Source organism: Protopterus annectens, chromosome 8.part0, assembly GCF_019279795.1.
Source record: "Protopterus annectens isolate FY-2018-M chromosome 8.part0, PAN1.0, whole genome shotgun sequence".
Classification (NCBI taxonomy): Eukaryota; Metazoa; Chordata; order Ceratodontiformes; family Protopteridae; genus Protopterus; species Protopterus annectens.
The window spans coordinates 406158723-406176404 of NC_056741.1; the positions used below are offsets into that span (position 1 = coordinate 406158723).

At 38.7% G+C, this 17682-nt stretch overlaps 1 protein-coding gene across 1 annotated transcript in view; it reads left to right on the plus strand.

Annotated features, from left to right (window-relative positions):
* CA14 (carbonic anhydrase 14) overlaps positions 1 to 17682 on the plus strand; it is a 449592-nt gene that overhangs the window by 260295 nt on the left and 171615 nt on the right. The window contains exon 5 of the mRNA XM_044079914.1: positions 4303 to 4398. Within this exon, the coding sequence (XP_043935849.1) occupies positions 4303 to 4398 (96 nt within the window). The remainder of the gene's footprint in view (positions 1 to 4302; positions 4399 to 17682) is intronic.

A 17682-nucleotide genomic window follows, 5' to 3' on the forward strand; every position in this document is an offset into this window, starting at 1 on the left:
GGGATTCACTTCTCTCTTTTACTCTGTGTCTCCACAATATTCTTAGAACTACATCCTCTTAGCAGTTAATAATTGTGGAATCTTGGTGCTGCTGGTGTGCCATTACTAACATATGTAAGCATTTTAAATTAAACACTAAAACTAAGATCTAAAAGTGTTATTCTCAATGCCAGGAGTCCAAATAAGGAGCCCAATTCCTTCCAAGCTCTTCTCATCCTGGAGAACGCACACATCTTTGCAGTTACCGAGACATGGTTTAAAGCTGTGGAGAGCACCCCAGCAGTGCAAGACTGCAAATGCCTTCTGCACATTTAGGCCAGCTACTGCATAGACAGGGACTAAAGGTAGAGGTGTCTCAATCTACATCAATAACAAGGTAACTGCAAGGCTGGTCAGACAGGAAGATGAGCTTGAGCTTCTCAACGTCCAAATTAGAATAAGCAAATTCCCACACCATTTCCGTGCTAGCTATAGGTCCCCCTGTATGTCCCAGGAAACCCGTAACTCAGACTTACTGGAGGCACTCACCATTCAACCCAATAATATATTATTAGATGACTTTAACTACCCCACTATAAAAATGGGAATCATACATGACCCCAAACCTGCAGGCCAGAGATTCCTGGACTTTATAAACACTAACATCCTGGACCAGATAGTCCACATGCAGATTAGGAAAGTAAATGTACTGACATAATCTTCAGAAACATGGAAAAATGCTGCACCCCCCTCACCCCCTCATGTAATGTATTCTCTGGTAAGGTTGAACCATAAAGTTGTCTCTGTTGAAATAAAATAAGACTCATGATCTAGGCTAGCCCCATAGCATTTAGGAACTATTCTAAGGTTAACCTCCTATTATTAAGTGACAACCTGAGAAAATATCAAGCCCCCCACATCATGACAATGCAATTGCTTAAGTGAAATTTTCACAGATACTAGATAGAATCATGTTAATAAATGCATAGAGACAGCTGTGCCTACCAGAAATAAGCTCAGAACAAACTCAGAAAAAAAATAAATAAATAAATAAATAAATAAATAAATAAATACATAAAGGCTACCCTAGTGGAATCCAAACATCAATAAGCTGTACGACATAAGGGAGAAAGTCATAGCAAACATCAGGAAATGCAATGTCCAGCAGGATAAAAACTCTCTTATCAATCTAAACTAACAACTCAGAGGGCAAATCAAGCCTACTAAAGCCAATTTTGAGGTAAAAATAACCTCCCAAGCCAAAAACAATCACAAGACTTTATTTTAGCTATGTCCATGCCCTCAAATGCTGTACAGATCAATGTGTAGAGCTAAATGAGAATGGAGCTACCTACATGGAGCTGAAAGATATAGTAAATCTACTGGCCAACAAATGCAGCTCTAGTTTTACCCACTCCCGGTCACACCTCAAGAAATGCTATTGGACATAACCCCCATGACCATCACTGGGGAACAGGTCCTAAACACACTCTTCAAGGCCAAGAACACTGCATTGATAGGCCCCAATAATATCCCAGGATGCCTCCTTAATAGCATGAAAAATGACCTGTCGAAACCACTGGAGTCACTTTTTAACCATAGCCTCCAGTCAGACTTTATGCCATAGAACTGCAATAGTCATCCCTCTGCATATGGATGGACCTTCTACAGACCCCAGAAACAACAGACCCATTAGTCTGACTAGTCTCATATGCAAAACTGTGGAAAGCATTACCATAGAAATAATTAATAATGAGATCTGATACCTCCGGAATCAGGACCCAACCCAGGGAAGATCATGTCTACTCAGTCTGGTAGACTTCTTTGTGAAGGTCACTAAGGAAATGGACAAGGACAAAACAGTGCATCCTGCCTACCTTGACCTGATCAAGGCATTTGATACAATACCCCAATCAGGCATTGTAAACAAACTCATGGAATCAGGCATAAACCCCTGTTACACACAGTCTGCATTGCTAGCTGTTCTCAGATAGGCCCAGGAAGTTACAACGGAAGAGTCTACCTCCACAAAGAAACCAGCACTAGTAGAGTCCCTCAGGGCTCAGTACTGGGTCCTGTCCTTTCTGGAATCTATTTCTCTGAAGTTAAAGGCCAATCTCAAGGGCCTGTGGCTGAACAAGTTTGCAGATGATTGCAAACTGAGAGCAGTCATAGAATCCCTCCATGACACTAATATCCCCGGTAAGGGCTAATACAGACAAATACCTGGTGTCATAGATACAGTTTAAAACTCATTGCCAAGAAATGCATAATAGTGCCTTTTGGGAATTCCGCTACCTCAGGAAAGTACCGCATTCTGTTATGGATTTGGGGATGTATGCATTGTGTAACCTGGATTTTGACCAGCATTTGTCTCAACTAGTAAAGAATCATTCTGTGTTGCTCAGCTTATTAACAGGAGTATGGCATCTTGGTTCAAGGAAGTCATTGTTCCACTGTACTCAGCCCTCATCAAATCCATCATTGAGAACAATGCCCCCCTTCAGTATATAACTGACTAGGTACATGCAACAACTGGAACATCCACAGGGGTTCCTCATAAAATGAATATAGAGCATTAACAATGCATCTATGCAGATCACCTCAAAGCCCTATCCCAATAGTCTGTCTCCTATAGACTGTTGCAGGGTGACCTATGTCTGGCATACAAGGCATCCCAGGATTCCTCTCTGCTGGACCACTTGCATATCCACAAAGCAAATATCATAAGAACTACTCGATCCAGGGACTTAAACCTTGATTGCAACATAAATGGGACATGTTGGAAGGACAGGAATGTGTCTCAGAAAATACCCCTTCTGTAGAACAGGTTTCCAATTCATGTAAAGCAGAGTTCCTCCCTGAACCTATTCAAGCATAACCTGGACTAATGGATGGGAAATCAGAAATTCACCCCCATCTGTCACCTATGTCTCCAATGGATAGAGGCAACCTGTAAATGACTATACATGTCTTAGCTTACACATAACCCTAAAATAACCTCTAAGGCACCATCCTTTTGGGATACATTTGTGATGCATGACTAGACTTAAAAATGTCCTTGTGGTCATTAGCCTGTTATATGCTTATGAACCTATAAACCTACCAAAGAGGCATCCAATGGCCTTCAAAAGCAGTGAAAAGGCACAGAGGTTTTGTGGTATATTCTTCAAAAATAAAGTGTGCAATAAGCAGCCAGGTTGTATATCAATTAAAGGTAAGGCCATAAGCAGTTAGCATGATTCATTTTGAAGCCTGGGTTTGAATCCCCCACTCTGTTTTTATATACTGTGTCACTCTTTGAAGTCACATCATCAATTTAGTCTTTGTAGGTCTTGCTTAGCTAAAGATGAAAAAAAAACAATGTTGTTCTCTTCCATTTTTGTCATTGCCCCTTACAATTTAAACATTTTTGTGGGTATAAAATATGTAGATGCAGACACATAACAATATAGTACTGAAATATAATGGGACTACTATGTTGATGTAAATGTTTAAAAGGAAAATACACAGGATAGCAAAGTAAAAGAGTAAGCACAATGTGGAGTGGGAAAAGGGTTATAGAAGGATATATTAAAAAATGATCCCCATTAATATTCCAAAATTTGCACGCTGATTGGTCAGCGTGCACGTTGTAAATCAGAGTTATAGTAATGGAAAAAGGTCCGGTCGCCCAGACTTTTTCCATTAGTAGAACTCATTTTTTACAGCTGTCTCGTTATGTTAAACAAGTTTAACATAGCGAGACAGCTTTAAAAAAAGTAACGGAGATCTTCCTATCTCCGTTGCTTTTTTTAAAAGTTCTCGCTATGTTAAACTCCTTTAACATAGCGAGACAGTTTGTAAAAAGCAACGGAGATCTTGCTTTCTCTGTTGCTTTTGCCCACAGCTCTGATGTACTGCGAAAGCATACACATGCGCAGTACATCAGAACTGCCGCAGAATACCAGACAGCTGCAGAAGGGCAGCAATTATACAATGCCATTATTTAAGAAAAGTAATTATATTTTTTCTTAAATAATGCCATTGTATAATAGCAATAACCCACTTCTGGGTGTGGGTAATGCTGGATTTACCCACGGTTGTCTTTGTTTGGCCACTTGGGCTTCACCCTCATGACCAAACCACACCAACCGTGGGTAAATCCAGCATTACCCACACTCAGGCATGGGTTATTGCTATATTACTTTATTGCTTTGTGAGTTTCTGAGAAGAAAGCAGTAGCATGTAGACATCATGAAAAGTGCAAGCTGTATGATAAATGAAACATAAAAAAACTGTTCATCTGGTATAACTGTCTAACATATTTGTCTGTTCTCACAGATGCATGTTGTACATTACAACTCGGAGAAGTACCACAATGTCAGTGCAGCACTGAACAAACCTGATGGAGTGGCTGTGCTCTCAGTTCTATTAGAGGTGAAATTTTAATTTCTATTTTAATTTATTGTTTGTTCTTATTGTTTTTTTTTTTTAGAGGGCACAGTTTGATGCTATGTGCAGTGATATATGTGATGTCAAGCAGCCACTCCCAGATAGGACATAACAAATATCTCCTGGCATACTAAGACAACATATGCAATGCTGCTAGGTTGCTCCCATGTATGTTTCCCTTCCCCTTTCCAGCTTTCTGATGGCTGCAGCAATCCCACCCCCATGGGCTAGTACCAGGGACACTTTAAGTTAGGAGCAGTTGGAGCAACACAAAATAACTGATGGTCATTGGTACAGGTAAGCAAGATGGGGGGAGATCCACCAAGAATATCAAACAAGAGATGGTAAGAGTAAAAAGTACATGTTGGTTATAATGCTACAAAATGGCACTGCAGTGTTATAGGTAACTTCCTTAATGATAGTCCTTTATAAAGCAAATTAAATTGCTAGTTTTTGATCACAAATGGACAATCCAACCTGACTTTTTTAATAAGAAATCATTGCTGACACTGTTTCTATCCTAGCACCAGTTGTGATTCACAGTTTTTCTGAAATTTCTCTTTTTTTCCATGGTTGTGTAACTGTACAGTTATTATATATGAATAAGGAGTGGCGGGGACAAGGTTCAGCACTTTCCCCACTGATGAAACACTTATTTTTCATTTCTTCATTGGGTTGAAGTTTCTTCTAGCTGTGTTTGTCTGACTGAAGCTTCAGCGATTCCTCAGTGACAGATAAATAGAAGGATCATAGTCCTGTGGACCACCTACAGTAGTACAGCACAAAGCTCTAAGGAAAAGATCTATCAATGTGTATACCACATAAACTACAAAAGGTATAAAGGCAAACACATAGATGATGAGGACAAATGAGGAGCATTTTGTGCATCTCACCACCTGTTTTTCAACCAATCAGATTTACTGAAGAGGCTACTCTCAACTGTCCAGATTTTTGCAGAATGTCAAGATTTTTGCCTTATATTTTTGGTCTGTTCCTCATAAAATTTGTGGTTTTCTTTTAAATTAGTGAGGACTGAATTCACTAAATAAAGACAGTCATTTGATTTTCAGACTTTATATCTTTCAGAAAATGTATGATAATAGAAAACATTTTATTCTAGCAGCTATCAAAATTTATGACAGCAGTATTTTAAAGTTGTCCCTATTTTTCGGGCCATCTTCTCATTATTTTTGGCTTTGCCCAGACTTCTTGTGCTAAGAGGTTGAGAGGTATGTACTTAGCAAATGATTTACTTTATCCCCACCACAACAATTACCTTTTTTCTGTCCTGTAAATTTTTATTTTGTCATCATGTGCAACTCCACAGCCTCAACAGAAAGGTTGCTGTATATATTAAGTATAAACTCTGTAAAAATTTACTTCTAACATTTCTGCTGCTTTGTTCACCCTCTGTCTTAAAACTGTATCTTGATGTTTTGTGTATATTTAGCTTCTGAAGGATGTTACCCTCTTAGGCTTTTAACGGGAAACAAGACTCTTAATAGCCATAGCAAATCCGGCCTATCGATAGATCTATTTCCTCAGTCTGATCTTGGGATATCTTGGGGAAGATATTTCTTTCTACAAGAAAGAACATATTTACCAGGTTTGACTGTTTGCAGACTTCTTATAATTATTACAGCCATAGAGGACATAAATCCATCTGGTCTGTCTCAGAAGAACTATTGGACCGTCCCCATTTCCTCAAATTGACTCAATAAATTTTTATTTTATTTAATTTGACATTTGCTTACTGGGAATGTCCAACTGGGTTGTTGCTGATTTTCAGTGGAGGGCCAGGGAGAAAAGCTCTGTACGTTAAGCAATAATGGTATGTGAGAACTATACACGATTAGATATCAATGTAATTTAACATTGTCTAAGAAATAAACAGTATAGTGTAGGAACACAGCTTTGGTATTCATTTAAAGTATTCTGGTGATAGCATTTTAAACATTGTCTAAACATTGTCATATCCTAATTAATTCAAGTCTATACAGTTTCTTACCACCTGAGCTGCCAGCTATTCAGTCAGGTCCACAATGCCAGATCTGAGTGTGTCTAAAGAAAATGTGACATGTTCAAGCTTTTTCAACCATGCTGCATTCTGACAGCATTAGCAGCTCATCTAAGTAATTTCCATTAAAGTAATATTCTGAATAATATGTTCCATACTGTCAGTGTAAATAATAGGTCTTTTAGATGTGATTCTAATGAGTACATATTTTAACAATGCCTTAGGAGCCAAGCAAACAGTGCTTTACCTTGTACTATCCTTCCAGTTTTTCCTCCATTATCGTTACCTTATCAGTTTTTTCTATCATGCTGTTAGGTACACTACATTATTTATTTTGCATTACAAAGACATGCATCTGGAACATTTCTCCCCAGGCCTCCACTGAAAATTGGCTTTGTTCTAAGTCGGACTTTCCAGGTAAACAAATGTTAAATAAATAAAAAACAGATTAGCAAAAGTCAGGATTGAACAGTGATCCTTACATATAGAACATTAAATCATTATAAACATTCCTAATCTTCATGAAGCTCCAGATGGACATTTCAGAATGAATACATACCGAAGCTGGAAGAGGAAGAAGACTCATGGTTTGCCCAGTCTGCCTGAAGTGTTACAGCTAGCACCTTGCAGCTGGATCTCCCTTCCCACCCCCACCCCCCCATTTTCAGGTTACCCTGTGCTGTTTTAAAAGATTCACTTACTTTAGTTAGAATAACTCAGTGCAGGAGTTCTTTCCAATTGTTCAGTACCTTTTGTGACGACCCACCACTGGACCAGTAATCAAGGAGCCTCAATCCTCACCACTGGCAACAGTGAGGGACGTACACTGAAAGGATGACAAGTACACACACAAGATTTCCAGATGAAACTCTCTGCATCAGGTGCAATTCCCCTTAAGAGCACACAGAGACCACAGTCTGTCCGGGCTGGTGTTTCCCTCTTTCTCCAGATCCCCAGTAAGACTCCCCACTAGCACAGCTATAGAGTTGAGATCTTCAGCTGAGTGGCCAAGCCATGACCTCCAGCACCCTCTCTGTCCAACCAGTGCTTTGTGTCCCTGCCCAAGTAGCTCACACACACACACTCTTGGAGATTTGTTTTACACACACACACACACACACACACACACACACACACACACACACACACACACACACACACACACACACACACACACACACACACACACACACACACACACACACACACACACGCACACACGCACACACACACACACACACACATGCACACGCACGCAAACACGCGCACACGCACGCACACACACGCACACACGCGCACACACACACACACACACACACACACACACACACACACACACACACACACAAACAGATACACACACACACCTGGGAAAGGCTGGCACAGTTTTACTAGCTATTCCCCATTTTGCCCAGACTATAAGTTAGTTATCACTGCCACCAGCTAACTCCTTATCAGCTACTTTAATCCCTTAACAAAGGGTGTCCAATCTTACTGTGTGATATTAATATTAATACAAATGATAGTTTGACTAAGAGCAAGGCTATTAGGAGTGGTCCACACAGTGTCACCAAATAAGTATGCAAGTACTCTGAAAACATAAATATTTCTAGACAGATCAGCCACGATGAAATGTTTAAATATATTTAATAATAAGTAATAAAAGAACAAGAAAATATTCAGTATATATTCACAGTGACATCAGAGTTCAAAACCACATGAAATATTTAGAACAACATTGCAGGAGAGTCTCAAATAAATAAAGAAAATATCTAAACTAAGCTTTACTATATTCCTGACTGTATCTAAGAGAGTTACTATACCCTAGAAACTTACTAACACAGCAAGGCAGATGTGGTGAATGGTTCTTGTAGTTGTTGTTGTCAGGTCCAAGACAGAGTACAGAATGCACTATCTCTCTCAGAGAGTTCTCAAATTAATATCTCAAATATTAATGCTGGGATAGCTTGCAGAATGACATAATTTCTTGTCGTCTGACTCTATCCCAGGTCGACCCGCCCACTGCTGGAAGTTGGCAGTATTTAGCATCTACCTGTGAAAATACATAGACCTCAGATCTTTGGCAGATGTTGGGAGTCATAAAACAATCACATTTCAAGCCTAGTAATTATTTCACCCTAGAGACAATATGGAAATCTCCCTAGTTTTAGACATTGTGTCTCCTTGCTGCATTGAAACTGAAAGATACAATCTTTTATGGTGTAGCCATAAAGTAATTTAATTTCAGTTATTTTTCTGAAGTTAACATCCTGCATTCCATTTTCCACTCAAGGGCGCCGGAACCAAAGAGCGAAGGGGAAGAGGTGCCCCCCCCCACTTTTGCATGCCAAACTCTGTCTCTGAGATCACACTACAGTGAAGGAAATGTTAAATTTATCGATCCCCACTGTAGTGCGATCTCGGATCTCCGTTCAGACAGCTGCATCAATAAATGCACAACGGGCACGGCAGCTGGCAAAAGAGTGCAATTAATATTTTTAAACAACTCTAACTGGCTGGCAACTCATTTACAAACTCCATCTCCAAGATAGGCAGGTAAAATAAAGATCTGAAACACACAGGTTACTTTTACTAGGGCATCTGTCCTCTAGTTTATGAGCCTGTGTTTTTTTTTTCTCTGAGCATTTCTCTGAAATAATGTAGCTTGGAGAAGCCATAATATTTGTAAATACCAAAACAAATGTCTAATGCATCAAAACTGTACCCATCACTTGCTTTCACACTGGATTATTTGTTTGACAGTAGTTAATATAACATGGCAGGACAAGTTATAGATTTTGAGAATCTACAAATGTTTCTTGCTAGATTGTCACCAACAAAATGGCTTACTGAACAACAGGAGAAGTTTATTTTCCCTTGTACTCCACATCTCATCTCAGAGTACCTATTGTTCTTCTTTCGGCTTTTCCTAGTTAGGGGTCACCACAATGGAACTCCGGTCCGCTAATGATTGGCAGTAGTTTTTTTACGGGTGCCGAGGTGCCAGCTCGACACCCAACCTTCAACGAAGGTACGCCCATTCTACGCATGTCTTTCGAATGCCACACGACCACAGGGAGGACATGCAGACTCCACACAGAAGGCGCTCCAGCAGAGAATCGAATGGGAGAACCTCTTGCTGTGAGGCAACAATGCTACCGCTGCACCACCGTGGCTTTCAGAGTACCTATTGTAGTTAGTTATAAATTGGGTAATTCTTGCAGGGAGTGAGATTGTGGTAACACAAGTCTTCCTGGCATAGAATAGGAACACAAGCACGTGCAATTGAAGCAATGCACAAGCTCAGAAAAATAATATAGTAATTGTTTCCATGGAATAGCCTATAGCAATGCAATTTCTAGTATTAATGTAGCAAGAGACAATTTTGTACTCGGACCTCATGCGGTAGCCTGCCCAGCACCATCAACCCATTATTTAATAAATTGATTCAGCCCTGAAAAAAGATTGCACCAATACTTAAGGAAATGGGCATGTTATTTTCAACTATTGTTATTATTTGTAAACATGAAAGGCTGTTATTTAGAGGCTCATGCCTTATACCTGAGCCTAAATGCACAGCAGCAGCAGGCTAAAGAGTTCAAATTAATATGCTTGTCTTTGTTATTTAACTTGTTTGTAGGCAGCAAGAGACAGAAAGGAAAGGAAAGGAAAGGAAAGGAGGAAACATACGTGGGGGGAGACAAAGATGTGGGTTTTGGTGATTGCAGACTGAGTCATCAAGAAGATTATTAGATTAAGAGCATTTGCAAGGGAAATGGGGAGATCAGATTATAGCAAAACTGGGTCATAGGGATCAGATTTAAAAATATGTGGGAAAAGGAGATAAAGGTGGTCACCAAGTCCATGTAGATACCAATGACAACCCAGGGGAGACGGTTTAGTTGGTAGCAAGCAGGGCTGGGGCAGGGGGTGGTAACAGAGAGATGTCAGGATAGATGTTTGGAAATACTTTCTCAGAAGTGTTTCTTAAACAACTAGTCTGAGGAAGAGTAGAGTGTTACCTGTCTCTGCTGAAACAAACAAGAGCCAGATGTTAGTACAAGCAAAACACGTCACCTCCCAAAATACAGCCAGGCAGTGACAGGTAAAGGAAGCAAACTAGTAGGCATGTAGTATTGTAGTTAGCCAATACAGGTGGTAGTTATTTCAGTTTGTTGACTGGAATAATCTGAGTTGAGTAGGCTAACCTGTTTGTTTCTTAAGTTGTTTAAATAGAATCCTTACATGATTAAAACAAAGTTAAATCGGATTAGGATCCGATAGCTCGCACTGTTCTTCTCTGCTTCTGCTGCTGGCTTCCTCCACTAACTTCCACTTGTGTGGGGGGCTGAACTTGAAATTCTGGAGACTGGGTTATACTGCACTAAGAAGGTGCATTGGTCTACCTCCCCTGCCTAACTTAATAGTTCACTCTGGTCAGGGTTCAGTGGCAGGACACAGTGTAAAAAAATGCCAGTTAAAGCTGTTGTGTTCTTTCTGTGACCTTACTGGCTTCCGCGCTTTTTATGCTTGCTGTAAATCCAGACCTCCTTCCCTCCTCAATCAGTTGAGAGTGAGTAGTGAACTGAAGTTTGTTGTTTCTTTCTTTTGTAGAAGTGTAAAAGATTAAGAGTTTGAAGTGAATTGAAGTCCATTTGATGTCAGTGCCGTGGTGCTGGTGGTATGTTAAATATATTACTGTCAAGTTATTGCAGGCAGTTGTAGCCTCTGCAGCCAGTGTTTTATCAATTTTATCTTCTGTTTTTTTCTTATTTGGTTTGGACTTTGGTAACTGGGTAGGAAAGGCATTGGGTGAGACTTTTAGGTCTAATCTAAGGCAGTGAAGAGGTTGTTGGGGAAAGGAAACTTTTTTCATTTCAGTGCTTGTGCATACATGGATAAAGTACGTAAGGGATCCTTGGGGGAAAGGATTCATTTTGATGTAATTTTATTTTTATTCTGCAGCCAGTATTTATCTATTTTATCTTCTATTTTTTTTTTTGTAAGTGGGCAGTAATGGTTTTGTGCTTGTGCATACATGGAAAAGTAATTAAGGGAACCTCAGGGAAAATAATTCATTTTGATGTCATTTTGTTTTTACTCATACAAACAGACTGCTGAAAAAGTCAATGGGGAAAATGCTTTATTTTTGTGCTTGTGCATACATGGAAAAGTAATTATGGGAATCGTGGGGGAAATGATTCATTTTGATGTCATTTGGTGCTTACTATGCATACAAACAGACTAGTCATTGGGAATGATTCATTTTGATGTTATTTGGTGCTTACTATGCATACAAACACACTGCTGAAGAAGTTGTTGGGGAAAATGCTTTATTTTTGTGTTTGTGCATACCTGGAAAAGTAATTAAGGGAACCCTGGGGGAAATGATTCTTTTGATGTAATTTAGTCGTGCTTGTGCATACGTGGACAGACTACTGAGAGGGTTGTTAGGGGAAATGTTTCATTTTGGTGCTTGTGCATACATGGACAAACCTGACTGAAGGGGTCATTGGAGAAATGTTTCATTTTATTGCTTCTACTTACACAGACAAAGTAATGAAGGGGTCGTTGGGAAAAAATGTTTAATTTTTTGTGCTTATGCATACATGGACAAAATACGCAAGGGATCCTTGGGGGAAATTATTCTTTTTGATGTAATTGTATTTATTTATTTATTTATTGACATTTGTTAACCGGGTTGGTTCTACTGGGCTTGAGGCCCATTTTCAGAGGAGACCTGAAGAGAAAAGCTCCAATTAAAAAGGCAACATACAATTAAAAGGCAGAGTACACTAATTCACTAATCACAAATTGATGAGTTTTTAAAGCAATAAATAGAAATAACAAGAATAATTTTGCATGTTGATCAATACATCAAAGAAACATACAGTGTGTGTAATAGTTGGTCGAAAGCAGGCACACTAGGTCACATGAGGCAGCCCTCAATAATATATACACAAACAAGTAAAATTTTACAAAAGAGTTTCTGTGCAGTAATTCACATTTGAGGGAGAAACAGTAAGAGACACCTTACAATAATTAGACATAACAAGAATAATTTTGTATGTTGATCAATACATCAAAGTAACACACATAGTGTGTTATAGTTAGTAGAAAGCAGGCTCAATAAGTCACAAAAGAGAGCACACAATAATGTATATACATAGACAAGCATTTTTTCAAAAAAGTTTTTGTGCAGTCATTCACATTTGAGGGAGAAACAGTAAGATACCCTAGAAGGAGTGGTGCAAGAAGTAGGGGGAAGGAGGCACCTAGAAGAGTGATAGAGGACTTATGTTGGGTCATAGCAGGGGCAGATCTTGGAGTTATGAAGATGAGTCTTTAGTTCATTTTTAAAGTGTAAGGAGTGGGTTATGGAGCGGATGTGAAGGGAAGCTTGTTCCAAGCCTGAGCAACAGAGTGTTTATAAAGTAATTTGCCTACAGTTTTTTTTTGGTTGGTAGATATCCAGTAGCTTCTGGTTAGAGGTACGGAGGGGCCGAGTTGGAGTATAGGTGGAGATCAAGGAAGAAAGAGATGGGCAGAGTGATGTTTTGTAGAGAATAGAGTGTAACATTAAAAACTGAGATAGCAGCAGTTGTTGGGGGAGTTCAAGCCATTGGAGAGAGTTTAGTGAAATACAGAGATGTGCATTGTAAGGGGAGTTAGTTATAAATTTTGCTATTTTATGGTATGTTTGTTGGCGTTTGTTCAGTGTTGTGGCCTGAATATTGGTGAGAACTGGGGTGGCATATAGGAGGGAGGGGAGGAGGAGTGTCTGTGCTAGGGTGAGTCTAGAGTTGGGGGCTAGAAATATTTTGTTCCGATGTAGTAGGCTCAGTTTTTAATGTGTTTTCTTTATACACTGAAGTATGTGGAGGTTAAATTTACGTTCATCATCAATGATGACCCCAAGGAGTTTAGTCTGGGTATCGGGTTGGATAATTGTGTTGTTAGAGGATTTGATAGAAAAGGTAGTTTTGTGCTGAGAGAGGGAATTGGGGAGGAAGAGTAGGAGTTTAGTCTTTTTTGGGTTAAGGATGAGTTGATTGTCTGATAGCCATTTTTCAGTGGATAGGAGGGCTTGTTGAGTGAGGGTATGAAGCTCGGACATACAGTTTGAGATAGAGATGAGTGGAGAGTCATCTGCATATTGAATGAGGGTAGATTCTTTGTAAGATGTGAAAAGGTCATTGGTGAAGATATTAAACAGAAGGGGACCCAGTATGGAGCCTTGAGGCACCCCAGTTAGAACAGGGAGGAAAGGAGAGGAGGAAGAGAGCCATTTAACAGATTGCTACCTACTGGATGGAGAACCAAGCTAGGGAGGTGGGAGATAGGTTGAGTTTGGCAAGCTTAGAAAGCAATAAAGGATGTGAGACAGTATAGAAAGCTTTGGAAAGGTCGAGGAAGAATCAGGATGTGAGTTTGTTGTTATCAAGAGCCTTGGCAATAGTCTGGGTGAAAGAGAGTAGAGCAGTAGTTGTGCTATGGTTGGGGTGAAAACTGTGTTGTGTGGGAGTGAGTAGGTTGTGCTGGAGGAGGTGATTTAGGAGCTGAGTATGGATGCATTTCTCTAGGATTTTGGAGAAGGGGAAAGAATGGCAATTGGACGGTAGTTAGCAGGGTCTGTGAAATTCCCACCTTTATGTAGGGAAATAATAAAGAAGGATTTCCGTAAGGTAGGCACGGTGGATTCAAGGATAGATCTGTTAATTAGTATAGATACAGGGTAAGCAATAGAATCAGCAGCAAGTTTGAGGAAGGAGGGAGGTAGGTTATCAGTGGATGGAGAGCAGGGTTTGAGCTTAAGGAGGAGAGATCTGATGTATGAAGTGGAAATGGGGTGAAAGGAAAAAGGAGTTGTGTTTGGGGGGGTTGGGAGGAGAAGGTACTGAAGTAGAGTTAGAGTTAGAGGGTAGGAGATTCTGTATGGAGTTAATGAAGTGTTGATTTAGGAGGGTAGTAGTTTCCAGAGGGGATGTGTTTGGGTAGGGGGAGGGGTTGGAGGGACTACCCAGAGACAGAATCTTGTTCAGGGTTGACCAGAATTTACAAGGGTTGGATTTATTGCTGAGTTGAGCTGAGCTATAGTAGGACCTTTTGTCATTTGTAGTTTGTTTTTTTGTTAGGTTTCTTAGGTGTCTAAATTTGAGTAGTAGGGGAAGTTGTTTTGTTTTGGTCCAGGCCTTCCAAGCACTGTCTCTTTGTTGTATAAGTGACCTAGATTCCTACTATGCATGCAAACAGACTACTGAAAAAGTTGTTGGGGAAAATGTTTTATTTTTGTGCTTGTGCATACATGGACAAAATACGCAAGGGATCCTTGGGGGAAATTATTCATTTTGATGTAATTTTGTGCTTACTATGCATACAAACAAATTACTGAAAAGTCGTTGAGGAAAAGGTTTTATTTTTGTGCTTGTGTATACAGTACATGGAAAAGTAATTAAAAGTACCTTGGGGGAAATTATTCATTTTGATGTCATTTGCTCCTTACGTGCATGCATGGACAGGCTATTGAACAGGTCATTCGGGGAAAAAATGTTTCATTTTGGTGTTTTTGCATACATATTGCTTAAGGGAACCTTGGGGAAATTATTCATTTTGATGTTATTTGCCTTTTATGCGTACATGCAGACTACTGAGGGGGTGGTCATTAGGGGAACTGTTTCATTTTGGTGGTTGTGCATACATGGGAAACTACTGAAGCAGTCTTTGGGGGGGATTTAATACCACAGTATAGTATAGTTTTCATTTATTAGTTATTTCTTTGAGTGTTTATGGTACTACTACATGGGTTTATAGATTTATGCTGAACCCTTTACTATTTGGAATCTATTTCTCAGAAGTCAAGGCAAAAGGAAAATGGCCTGTGAGAATATGGGTATAACATGGCTAGTCAGGTAAAAGTCCTATGGCCATTAGCATAGTAACCTACTATAAATCTCTGAACCCTTGATCCTATAACTTTGTTTGGATATTAATTGCAACTTGCCGATTCTTGGTTTGGGGGCTTTCTATAAGAATGCAGTGTGAGAAGAGAGTAGTGTATTATAATATGCTAGTAGTTATGCAATTTTTTTCTGTGTTGTGTACTTTTGTCTGTATTTTGTTGAACATTTCAGGGTTAATGAACTTATTCACCACAGTTGAGCAAAAAACCTTTATATAAAACAAAGCTTTCAGGTTAAACACCCTTTCTCAATGTTACATACAGGTTCATTTAAAAAGCAGTTTATATAAGAGCCTAATGCAATCACATGACTATCAGCCCAAAAATCATGTGATCAACTAACATTCCAAACAAAGCTCATTTACAAAAGTATACATATACACACATATAAATTATTGACAAACTTTATATACATTTTACATATATCTAAAAATAACAAATGATAAAATAAATTATAAAAAAATAAAAATTAAAAATTAAGTGTAACACATTATCTTAATTTTATACGCTGTATCCTAGCCAATATAGGCTTCAAGGAAACAGCGCTGTTCAGACCTGGTGAGACATCCGCTGTTAATCTAATAATCCATTCAAACTCCCTTATTTCTAAAGAATTGCCAATATCTCCACCTCTATCCGTTACCTGAACACTATCAATAACCCTAAATTTAAAACCATGATTCAACCCACATGCATTTATATGTTTATATAGGGCATTATTCTCACTAGCCCTTCTTATCTCCGATTTATGCTCTATTATACGTTCCTTCAGTTTTCTAGTCGTTTTTCCCACATAAAAGGAAGAGCAGGCAACACAGGTAGCAAGATAGACAACATTATTGGTTAAACAAGTAGCTGGTACGTGGAAAATAAAGATCTTATTCGTCGTTGGATGTACAAAAATATTATTTCCTTGTATATTATTAATATCATTAGGCATAATATCACCACAACAACTGCAATTATAACAACAAAATGTACCCTTTCTTACCATGTTATATTGATTTTGTGTATTTGCATTAAAATCCTTATAACATAGTATACTTTTTAATGTCTTCATATTTCTATATGCAAATTGTGGCTTATTCCCTAAAATTACCCTAACATCCTCCGATGCCATTAATACCATCCAATATTTATTAATAATACCTCTAACTAAACATGTCATGGTATTATAAGAGGTAACATATCTTAATTTGTCATCCCCCAATACAGTACCATCATTACTACCTTCACATTCTTCACCAAATAGAAAAGTAGGTTTATATGTAGTGTATCTATTGTTCAGTACTTCAGTCTTAATATTAGTTAAAACATCAATCCCATAGCCACTATTTATAAATTCTATACACACATCATCTATCTGATCTAGGAAAAGCAAATCATCAGTATTTAACAGTTCAGGATAAGCATTCCCATATGAGGGCATTTTTAAAACTCTAAGGCCACGAGGAACTATGCCCTTATCCAAATAAGCTGCAAAGCTGAAACGCTGCCACTGTAAACATTTGTACTCACCCACTTTCCTCTCCAGTAACTGCATCTTTCTCCCAAAATCTGCTGTATTTTCTGGGGAAGCCAGAGATGCTGCTTCAGGGTCAGCGTTTGGTGCAGATACAAGCTGTAGTAAAGGATTTCTGAATTCGTTTCATATTTGAACAGTACTACCACTTTATTGAAATTTAATATGGAGTTTTCCAATAGTGTAATAAGTTTTTTAGATGTTAATATAGGAATTCAGAGTGGTTGTATTAGCACAAGTATGCATAAAAAAGAGGTCAGTGCAGGTAGATACCTGCATGGTTCCAGCATGTGTTTAGGGGAATAGTTAAGGCACAATTAGTTAGAGTAAGTAGGTTAAATACTGATGATTTGCTTTTCCTAGATCAGATAGATGATGTGTGTAGAATTTATAGATATTGACTATGGGACTGATGTTTTAACTAATATAAAGACTGAAGTACTGAACAATAGATACACTACATATAAACCTACTTTTCTATTTTGTGAAGAACGTGAAGGTAGTAATGATGGTACTTTATTGGGGGATGGCAAATTAAGATATGTTACCTCTTATAATACCATGACATGTTTAGTTAGGGGTATTATCAATAAATATTGGATGGTATTAATGGCATCAGAGGAAATTAGGGTAATTTTAGGAAAAAAGCTGCAATCTGCATACAGAAATATGAGGACATTAAAAAGCATACTATGTTATAAGGATTTTAATGGAAATACACAAAATCAATATGGTATGGCAAGGAAGGGCACATTTTGTTGTTATAATTGT